General features: G+C 38.9%; 2 protein-coding genes across 3 annotated transcripts; both read right to left on the reverse strand.

Moving 5' to 3' along the window:
* Positions 1–3,651: 3,651 nt before the first annotated feature.
* Positions 3,652–5,281, reverse strand: LOC121051070 (uncharacterized mitochondrial protein AtMg00940-like). 2 transcript variants are annotated; one of them, XM_040512984.1, is made up of 2 exons: positions 4,641–5,281; positions 3,652–3,901 (listed from the first exon to the last, which is right to left on the reverse strand). In XM_040512984.1, the coding sequence occupies exons 1-2, from the start codon at positions 4,920–4,922 to the stop codon at positions 3,782–3,784; spliced, it is 402 nt and encodes a 133-aa protein (XP_040368918.1). In that variant the 5' UTR covers positions 4,923–5,281; the 3' UTR covers positions 3,652–3,781. The 2 variants fall into 2 exon arrangements, with proteins under 2 accessions (XP_040368918.1, XP_040368919.1); XM_040512985.1 differs by lacking the exon at positions 3,652–3,901 and adding an exon at positions 4,376–4,525.
* A 1,975-nt stretch (positions 5,282–7,256) lies between these two features.
* On the reverse strand, positions 7,257–9,335 carry LOC112187589. Its single transcript, XM_024326455.2, has 4 exons — positions 8,873–9,335; positions 8,614–8,778; positions 7,690–7,760; positions 7,257–7,545 (listed from the first exon to the last, which is right to left on the reverse strand). Exons 1-4 carry the CDS (start codon positions 9,288–9,290, stop codon positions 7,348–7,350), a joined length of 852 nt encoding a protein of 283 aa, XP_024182223.2. The 5' UTR covers positions 9,291–9,335; the 3' UTR covers positions 7,257–7,347.
* Positions 9,336–11,517: the final 2,182 nt, after the last annotated feature.

Genomic DNA, 11,517 nt, shown 5'->3' on the forward strand with positions numbered 1-11,517 from the left:
TTGAGAATGGTTCTTCTGACTGGTGAGGAATCCAGTAGTGAGACCTGGGATATTTGATATCCTTGTCTTTGGTTCTACGATGGTACTCATCAGTTTATAGTATATTCTGTATACTATAGCTAATTCTTGCATATCTTTTTTCATTGATATGTCATCTGTCTTGACTCTCAGTCTTAGACAGTGAGCTGCATCTTTCAAGCTGGTTGAGAAATTTGGGAAGCAGTTGAAATAAGCTACTTGATTGCATAAAGATGCTTCAAGGGTTCCCGGCAGACTAGCTTGAAAATCTGTTAGTCTATTGTCTTGTAAGACACATAGAACTGAACAGTTTATGCCTTCTCGAGCCAGAAGTTTTATGCCTACTTGGACTGCTCCAATATGCATAAATTGATAATTTTTTGTTCTTGCTCGGGCAACTTCTGCAGGAGTGATCATTAGAAGATCGGTTTCTCTTGTTGTGGAAGGGGTTGTGAATTCCAATAATTTAAAGTGATGGCTATCCAACACATCAAATTTTCCCCTTTTGTAGATTTGTTTAAAATCTAACTTTGGAATTGCGGAGTTTTTTACCTCTTGTTCAATTTTGTTGAATTCGAATTCTTCATCATTGAGGAGTTGTACTCCTTTCTTTTTCCCGAAGATGCTCATCATTTTGACTTCTCTTGTATCTTTCGGGTTTTCATACCGAATACTAGTTTGATTAATAGAAGGTCTAAGAAAAATCATGTTTGGAACAGGATTCTTCTCAGGTTTTTCTAATGGTTTAAATCCATTAGCTTTCTTTGGTTTTACTGTAGGCACTTTCTTGTCCTTCAGTATACTTTTCATGGAATCCAGCGTTTTTTGTTGTTCATTGATTTTTCTACTAACATTTGTTAGCTTTTCTTCTTCCGTCTTTGGAAGTTCCTTGATATAATCTATTTTGTTTTCCAATTTTTCTAATTGGTAGATTATAGCGAGTAGTTTTTCTAGATGATCTTGACATCTAGATAATTCTTCCAGCAAGATCTGATGTTTCTCATAAGAGGATTTTGATAGAGAGTTCAACTTCTCTAATATTAAATCAAACATTGTCCCCATTGGGGATTCCCCATTTGAGCTCTTTGTAAGCTCTGATACTAGTGATTTGCAGATTTAACCAATGCTCAAATAATCAAGAGGTTTTTGTTCCTCTTCAAGAGTATCTGAGAGATTTTGAATATTCTGTTCTATTCTATAGATACTTGTTTGACATCTGAAGATGAGATCACAGTAATTGAGAGTTTCTCTTTTAAGATTTTCTCGAAAATCTTTCAGTTTTCTCAACTTTTCTCTTTCTATTTTTAATTCTTTACTTGTAAATTTACATATAGCAATTAGCTCAAGTCGGTCAGCGATCGAAATTCTGAATAATAAACTGTACTGTTTACCTTTTGAAAATAGAGGATGAATTTTAACAACTGTATTTATATGTAAACAAATAAAATTCTGATGGGCCCACCACGTTTCATCAAAGCTAAACAACTAACTAGTAAACATGCAGAGAAGAAAGAAGGGTACTTAAGGTATAAAAATAGAGAAGACGGGTACGTAGGAAGAACAGGAGAAAAAGTTTGTGCTGAGAGGAACAAAACTAGATGATAGGGGTGTATGGGAAGTATTTTGTCTATTCTGGGGTGTATGAGCATTAACCCAAATCAAATCTCAAAGCTTACTTACCAGAAACAAACCTGTAGTCCAGGATATCGAAACCGAATTGTAATTTGCTCAGGCTCGAAGGCCCCGTTTGGGATTGCTTCGCTTTTAAAAAAATCAGTTTTTATTCAAAATTTTAGATTTTATTGTGTTTGGTAAGTAAATAAAAAGCAGCTTTAATTGAAAGTTATAGGTCAGTGGCAGCAGATTTTAGAAGCAGCCTAGAGGTTGCTTTTAGAAGTTGTTGTGGATCAAAACACACTCTGCAGTTGTTTTATGTACTGACAGCACTTTTAAAAATATTATTTACCAAACACGAAACTGTTTTGATTCACAGCTGATTAATCTCACAACACAGCAACAGCAGTTTTTTTTTAAAGTCACAGCAATCCCAAACTAGCCCCAAGCCCATAACACGACCGTTAACTTTGGAATCGTTCTTCAGCAAATTGATGTAGAGCGACACCGTTACGTGCTCAAATGGGTCGTCCAAGGTGGTCGGAATTCAGGGCTCGACCCACCATGACTTGCGAACAGAACAATGGAGTGAAGGAGAAGGACGATGAAGATAAAGAGGGCCTGTGAGCCCGGATTTTATGTTTTGGATCTGTAAGAGTTCAAAATAGCGCTTTAGAATGCCCCGATTTTTTCATTTTGAAAAGCGTGTTTTAAGAGCCAGCCTACTTCAAGATTTAAGAGAAAAAATCCCTCCAACTAAAAAGTTTTGGTCACTGGAGGGAAACCACTCTTTAATTAGTTCAAAACATTAGTGACCCAAAATGAACGGTCACTAGTACTAAAATTTTTGGTCATTAAAGTTTGAACAATGGGCGGGTAAATGAATTTAGTTGGTCCTAAAAGTGTTAGTGACCAACAAATAATAGTATTGGTCATTAATTCAATAGTATTTGTGACCAATATTGAAGTGGTCACTGACATTTGGTCACTAATACCCTATTTTGTTGTAGTGCCACACGTGTGGCGAATTTTCAAGCCAAACACGTGGACAATTTTGGGTGACGTGGAGCCCTTGTGGCCGTTAGGCATATGCATGCACACGTAGGTAACCCGCTCTGATACCATAAAGAACAGAGGAAGAGATTGGAATAATTTGTTTGAATTTGATAATTGTTTTACAGTACAAAGCCTAGATTTATACAAGGACTATAGTCTATCTAAAGTAAGAACTAATTGTTTGATTTACAAAATATATTGGATTGAAAGAGATACAAGAAACGGATAACAATCAGTAAATCAATACTCTTTGATTTAGGATCTGCCATTGATTCACAAAGTAATTGAAATTGAAGGACTGAAGCTGGCAAGCTATGGACTATCTTTCTTGGTTATCACTGTTTACCTCTTCTTCTCTTCTAATGGAATTGTATGTGAGTACTACTGATATCTGATGAGAATATGTGTCCCAAAAAAAGAATTGAAGTCTATAAGTAGGGCTCGAATGAGTGAGAAAAGACCAAAAGAGTGTTTTTTTATCAAGTCTAAGACGCTTAGACGCGGCTAAGCCTTGAAAATAGGGGAAATGATCATTTACCCAATTTTAGCTTAAAAATTGCCCACTTACCCAAACACTCTAAGAGATTGCCCACTTACCCAAACACTCTAAGAGATTGCCCATTTACCCAAACACTCTTAAGAGATTATTTCCCTAATACCCAATTAAATATTTTTTAATTCATTTTTATTTTTTTTGGGACAATTTTGCCCTCTCCTTTGTCCGGCCCCCTAATAATACCCAGTAACCATATTATTGCCCTCCAGTAATCATATTATTGCCCTCCAGTGAATTGCATAAACTCCCAAAACCAAAAGGAATACACTACAGGCACAATTGATCAATTTAATGCATATTATTGCCCCCCCCCCCCCCCAATACTCATATTAGTGCCCCGCAATAGACATGTATAACTACTCAATAATTTTTTTTTTTTTCATTCTTCTTTCTTCTTTCCTTATAAGCCTTCTGCCAAATTTACCCAAAAAAAAAAAAAAAAAAAACTTTAAAATCGAGTTACCCATCATTTTCGAGTTACCCGGTCAACTCACTTCCACATAGCTGTCACTAACATAGACATAACCAACCAGGCAACTATGAAAGTTCTAGACCCAAAAACAGCCCAGAAACTATCTTCATGACATCAGCCCAGCTCAACTCGTCGTCCTCAACACCTCCTCTGCCTTCTCCTTCTCGAAATTCTGGTTTGCTAAACTGTGAACATAAATGGAAAACAAGTTTCTATAGGGATTCAATCAAGGGAAACATTTTGAAAGAGCATACCCTCAACTCTCTAACACAACATTCTATGGATACTTATAATCTACAACCTGAATCAAAGCTGCATTCACATTGTTATTTCTTTTCAGAACAGGAAGTTTGCTCTTTCCTTTTTTTCTTTCTTCTTCAAGACAAAACTAAGGATTTTAACACAAATGATATCAAATATTTGAACCGGCAAGGCCGCAGAAAAGTTGGTGTGATGTATATATTATCACAGAGGTATTGACCAACTAACTCGTTTCATTCCCACTTCTCCTCCAACATGTACTATAGAGCAATTCAGGCTGAGTTGCTTTATTGAAGATCAAATATTCTCATCAATATCAGAAATTTTAACAGTAATACGCAACAAGCAAAAATAAATAAAAATCAGAGCCACAACAGTAGTATCCTCTGGAATACAACTAAAACATAATAACTGATCAATTCATATATGAAATCAATAGTTCATAGTCCACTCCAAATCAATCATTGATATGTACAGAAAACTACATCCAACTGGATCTACATTACAGTAAAATGTGCCATATAAACCATCTAATGAGTTTCGCAAGCCTGCATCAATGAGAAGCTAATCACAACTGCAATGTAATTGCCTCTACATTTCCCTTGACTCAATCAGTTGTTAATATAAATTCAAAGCCAAAAGCTGAGGAGAGAAATGAAATACCTGAAGCATACGCCATGGGGATCCCTTCCAAGGCCCATTCTCCGGAACAAAGGCAGAAGACAGAGTGCCCTGAAACCAAGTCATCCTGGACGAGTCATCAGTCTCCATGGCCATCTTGACTCTCATCCCAGCCGTCCAAAACACCTTCAATGCCTTCTCCTCCGACTTCAGCCTAATGTGAGAGACAGCATTTTCCGGCAGTGGAGAAGGCGGCGGAGAAGCGAATTCGATCTCCAGGAGGCGCTGACGATGTCGTTTTCGTCGATTTCCGGGATAACCCATTCATTCTTGCTCGACGGCTAACATTCAATCACAGCATCCTCATCATAATCAACGAACTAGCATTATTATTGTGCAGTCGATCTGGGAAATCAAAATTGAAGAAAGTTTAAAATCGAAATCCGAGGCAAACGGATTATGTGTCTAATCGCCGCCGGGCTGGATCGAATTCGGTCGCCTGTGATTTATGAATGGGAAGACCTCGGTCTCTGAGACATGGAAAATTAGAGATTCGGTGGGCTGATGCCATGGTTTGAGTCGCCAGAGGCCTGGATCGATAGCCGGAGATCAGTTGCAGAGAGAGAGGCCGTCGTCCAAGTTAGGAGAAGAGAGAGAGTGGCAAGCTTGTAGTTTTATAATAAGTTTCGTCCAAAATAGTCTTTTTACTTTTAAATGGAGTAAGTGGACACTATAATCTCTTAATTGAGTAAATAAGTTCATGTTGGCTCAAATTTGGGCATTTGGTCAAGACCCCAGAATGCCTTGCCTTGTACGTGCCGACTTGTTCTTCATATGTGAACGCCGGTCATTTTTTATGTACCGAAATGCCTGTATTGTTAGCAAAATTGGTCTTTTTATTGTTGCAAGGGACTGTGCATGATTATTGGTGGTGAAAGAGTCAAGTCAAGTCTAATATTTATGTTTATATTTTGTCAGAAGACAAACTATTTGCAAAATTGGATTCTCCTGGGAACACTTCAATATTATAAGCTTTTGTATGTCAGAATTTGCTATTGAAGTTATTGACCTTCTGCATCTTGTTTATTGCACAATTTTCACCTCTGCATTTTGTATGCTTTCGAATTGCATTTGTTGGTCTTATTATTGGTACTTTAATCGCTGCACTTCTCAGCAATGTAATTATAATGTTTGTTCATGGCATCTTGTACATGCTGCTTACCAGTCGACTGTGCATCGTTTCAGTTAATGCCACTGTGACAAATACTCAAATCATGTTCTGTGTAGTCAATAAGGAGGTTGTTCTCATGACGTAACCCGGTCGATCTCCTCTATTAGGCATGAGTTTTTTATAACGTTAAAATCGGTCTCCTCCATGCATATACACGTAATGTTATTTTCTTTTGCCTATTTAACATATTCTTGGCTTATACAGGGGACGTCCATCAGTTGATGAGTACGTAGATGAATCAATCAAGCGGATGCTCAGTGCTCAAGCCATTGGTAATTGGTTGTAACTATTTGAATTTGATCGTCTCTAGAAGCAACATCATGGAAATAAGTCCCAAAAAAAAAAAGACAGTTACCCGTTATTACTAGGAAAAGCTCCCAAACAAACAAAACCACCTGAAAAGTGAAAATAGAGGATAAAACCGGCTGGGAAAACATTATCAGAACCAAACAGATTGTTGTAATAAATCAAAACTATAGTCTCAACAGCCGATGATGACTCTTGCCAGAACCCATTCTGGTCAAACAAACCTTTAAGCTGATTCCTCTGCTTTACGATTGGAAGCCCATCCCATCTTTCAATTGTTTTTGACCTTTATTTGCTTCCGGTAAGGATCATCTTGTTCAGGTAGAAGTAATAAAATTCGCTGCTGCAACTGTTTTCTTTACTGAACGTTCGACAAACTGAAAGGCATTTAAAGGAAGGCTTCAAGTTGAGAAGGAAAGGAATTTATCTAATTTATACGTGCACCAAATGCCTCCCTCTTCCAATTCAACAATCTCAAACATGTGAAGTTGAGCTTTCGCACCAATTGCAATGCAGTCAGGAGATTTTTCCAAGAACAGGAACCGTGGAACATATGAGCAGAGTTTGATCGTAAAGAAGATGCGTTGAGCAAATTAACAGGTTGTGGATCCAACAGTTCCCTAATCCCTATAATGTCTATAATGTTTAGTGCATCGGACTTGAATTTTGTGGGGAAATTTTCGTGTTTGCAACTATCGATCAGTTTCTTTCTCCTGTGCATTATGCATTAATTGTACATCAAGTTACCATGATTCTTCTTGGTCAAGAACTTTGCTGCAGATTCTCTGTTCTCATTACCAGTAGGCTAAAAAAGTCACTACTCACTAATAGTTTGAAGCGAAGCATAACCTCTAGTAGTTTAAAGCATATATTGTAGATATCTTTTGAACCAATAATGGAAACAATGAGATTAAGATCCTTTCCTGAACCTTTTCAGCAATATCAACAAAATGAGTTTGACATGGTTATGTTTCTTTTTTTTATGCATCCTAAGGTGTATAAGCTGACTAAGCAGGGTTAAGGTACAATCAAGATGAGGTGGAGGTAAGCTACTTCCAAGTTCCAACTTCCAACACGACAAAGATGATCTCAACAATGGTGATGGAGACAGATATTTCTGCAACATCTACTGGAAATCGATATACCCACAAGAATTTTCAGTCGAGCTAGGACAGAGAAAATACATGTAAATTTTGACTCATAGATGATCACCTAAAGCTTGAAACAAAACAGGATGCTACCGAGTCCCTTAACAGGTACCTCCAACACAGTGCGTAAATCCAAAAGCTGGTGAAGCCTAACTCTGTCTGATAGACTCGCCGCATTCAGGAATGCACTCTTTTGATGGAGACCAAATTCCAACAAATACGGATATCGACTTCTCGAACGCAGAATCTTGTAGACCTCAGCCTGCACAACATTAAAATAAAATTAATAGTGAATAATCAGTGACCATCTTGGACTTTTGAAGAGCAAAAACAAAAAAAGTCCAGATTGGTAACCCATAAACTGTGGGGGAGAACACTTAACTTGCATGGTATTAATAGCGCTTACCTCTGCCCTCAGAACAACCTCCTCATTGACTACACGGAACATGATTTGAGTAATTGTCACGGTGGCACGAACTGAAATGACGCATAGTAGACCAGTAAGCAGCACATACAACATGTTATGAAGCAACAGAAAAATTAAATGCCCATTAAACCAGTGGCTCCAAAGTAACCCACACAGTGCTCCTGTAAACCCATTGCTAGAAATTTCTCAACAAAAAGTAGTGCAGCACTGCAGCCACTAACCATGCATTAACCAAACCAACAAATTCAATCCGAAAGCATTTGTGTGTGTACATTAAAGAAAATGAGCACATAAGTGCAAACTGTGTAGCAAACAAGATGTAGAAGGTCGAGAACTTGACTCTTCAATTAGCAAATTGGATATACAGAAGCTTATAATATTGGGGTATTTGCAGGAAAATCCCCTTCTGCAAGTAGTTTGTCTTGTGACAAAAAATTTATATACTTGGATATAGACTTGTCTTGGACTCTTTCACCAGCAATCCCTTCCAACAATAAAAGGAGCAATCTCTGGACGACAAACAAACACAACATCTTAAAACTTATCCAATTCACAATGAACTAATTAACTGAGAAGTGCCAATTATGTATTACTAGTGCCAATTCACACATTGAAATCCTGCTCTAGTTCATCACAATGGGAAGGATACCAGATACGGATATATAGGATACCCTGATTTAGACTAGTCGAAAATACACCCGACAACGTAAAACAAACAGCACAACGTACATCATAGAAAATAGGGATTTTGGGCAAAATTGGTTGTTAGACATAGAAAATTGTACATGAAAAAGAATATAGAGAAACGCTGGATCAACTAATTAACTGATGTATTACTCATCTAATGTTACAGTAGTAAAATTAATCTCACATCTAAATCTGCCACAATCTATATGAAAGTACCTGCAAACCCATACAAGCTCAAAGAATTGATAAGTTGCTTAAAAGTCTCCGTCGGCATCTCAATGCTGAGTTGATAACTGTAATCTGACCAATCTAACGTCGCCAGAAAACCGGGATAAGAGCAAATGAGCGGTATCTCAGAGCTGTGCACGGCAAAACCTTCCTCTGAAACAAAATGAACGCCAACAATTATTTGAAACAAAACCGAATTGAAAAATCTGAAACCCTAACCCCAAATTCTTGAAATTAGTTTACTTACTGTCCCTCAGAGAATAGAGCAGGGCGCTGTGCCTGTACTTCTCTCCGGAGAAGCATGCAGAAACACCATCACAACCGTTGACGGTGGTGGCGGCGATTCGGTCCTCCAAGAGGCGGAGGTTGAGGCGGAGCACATGGTCCTTGTGGCAGCGAAGGGCGGCGAAGGTCGCACGCGGCAGTTCGAGATAGGCGTCAAGATGAGGCGGGAAAGAGGTTGTGGAGGCGATAAGAACCCCGTCCGGAGATATGCAGAAGTGGCCGGAGTCGCGGATCTTTCCGGCGAGGGACATGTCGTCCGGGAAGTAGGCGGTCTCATACAGGGGTCTCAAGGCCTTCTGCAGAAGACGGACTTCGTTCAGCTCCACATGAAACAACAGAGTTTCCTTCTTCTCCGATGAGGACGTCGACGACGACGACATGGTGATCGGAGATTCAGAGTCTGTTTCTTCCGACGACGGTGACGACATGGTGATCGGACGGAGAGGTAGAGAGAGAGAGAGAGAGTTTGTTATTTCTAGTTTTGTGTGACTAACTGACTTGGGCATTTCTGTTTTGGCGGTGTGTATTATTTAAATTTTCACCCCCGGGTTTCTAAGAATTTCATATGCTTCCCATTGAATTGTTATATTTGCAGAAATACCCTGTATAGTTTCCGTAATTCTCACAATCCGGAGTGTTTTCCAAAATGAGCCCTATGACTCTAGTCTCAAGCTCGGCTGTGGGTCGAGCTTCAGTCTAGCACGAGATCATGTACAAAAAGCTTAACTGCTTAAGTACGTTTAAGTACCAAGTGTTTCGAACTTGGTCAATTGTCGGTTATAACAAAGGGAAAATTTTGAGAAGGGTACATCAACTTAAGGTCACTATGCATTTTAGTACATCAAGTTCTAAAATACAAACTTTGATGTATGAGGTTTCAAAATCGACCCAGTATACATACACGACGTCAATGACGCCGTTAGTCTCATGCCATCTGTCATATTTCAAGAGGTAAAACGGTCTCTTCACATTTTTTACTCTGAGCACCCAGCTATCTCTCTCTCTCTCTCTCTCTCGTAAAATAGAGCGCACAGTTAGATGGCTCATAGCTCGTACCCATCTTCTTCAGACCCAATTTCTCCGCCACACCACCACAGCAAACTAACCCACCTCCGTCGCCCAAAATCTCATCTTTGACAACAATTTCTTGATGTAGAAATTGCCCACCATTGCCCACATCAAATTTTCCATGAACTTACCCACCATCGTCGCCCAAAATCCCATTTATATTAATCCTAGCATGTTTTGTCTTCCAACATTTACTGGAGACTCTCCAAATGACGTTGCAGTCTTCTTCTCCAATATGAAAGCCCTCTCACTTCCTCTCACCAAATCACGAAGAGAGAAAAAGACAGACACAATCAAATCAAAAGCAACCCATCTGAGTAAGAAAAAAGAAGAGGGCAGATGTTTCAACCCATCACAGCCACCAATTGTTCCAGATCAAGCAAACGAGAACCAAAGGAGGATGAGGAGGAAATGGAGGCGGAGCAACGACGGGGAGATTTCAGCGACTGAAATTCTGGGAATTCTTCGATTTGGGTTTAGGGTTCTTCGTTTGGGGCTTTTCCATTCTGGAAATTTCGGGGTTTGATAGAGAGTGAGAGTCATGGGCCTTCTAAAGATGGCGGAGAGATATGGCGCCGACCTTCTACAGGTGGCCTATCTCCGGCCTGGTAAGCTTCCGGTTGCGGCCATGGAGGAAGAGAAAGGGGATGGGTTTGGAAAGTGGATGAGATATGGTGGTCGTGGACATGGAGGAGAGAAAGAGGATGGGTCTGTGTACATAGAGAGAGAGAGAGAGAGAGAGAGAGAGAGAGAGAGAGAGAGAGGAGAGGAGAGGAGAGGAGAGGAGAGAGTGAGTGAGTCAGAGAGCGTGTGAGAGTGAGAGTGAGAGATTGAGGAAACTAAAAGTACTAAGTACCCTTAGACAAATGAATAATGACATAAGGGTTAACACTGTTATTGACGTCGCGTACATATATTGGGTCGGGTTTGCAATTTGATGTACTTAATAGTGGCCAAACTTCAAGTATTATCTCTTATTCGTCAAGTTTAACTTAATAATTTCAAATTGAAGTCGCTGTTATGCCACTTCATGTTGGTCCATTCAAGTTTAACCTGAAACACTTCACTCCTCACTCGACTTGCCAATTTGCCTGCACAGAAGGGGCAAAAAAAAAAAAAAAAGAGGATTGTTTACTTTGCACCTTTAGAATGAGATTGTTTTTGTCAACATTAAAAATAATAAAAATAATATAATTTTTTTAAAAAAAACACACACACACTCTTTGGATCATCACAACAGAAGTTGATTGCTCAAAAGGCCAACATTATACCCTGCCAGTAACTATCTATTTCTTACAATGGTTTTAGACTTCTTTTCTCATATGTTTGTTGTTTAGGCAAATTATTATTATTTTAATTTCTTAAAATTAGTGAAAGTTAGTACAGCTCCTTTATGTGAAGCAAGAAATGTTATATACAACTTACCAACAAAATGCTGGCATTGTCTTCACTATTCAGGTGGTAAGAAGTGGAAACTAGGGTTAGCTCTCACAGTTTCTTTGGCTACCCTCTTGGTTCTTATTCCTTTTTCCTTAGGCT

Source organism: Rosa chinensis, chromosome 1 (genome assembly GCF_002994745.2).
Source record: "Rosa chinensis cultivar Old Blush chromosome 1, RchiOBHm-V2, whole genome shotgun sequence".
NCBI lineage: Eukaryota > Viridiplantae > Streptophyta > Magnoliopsida > Rosales > Rosaceae > Rosa > Rosa chinensis.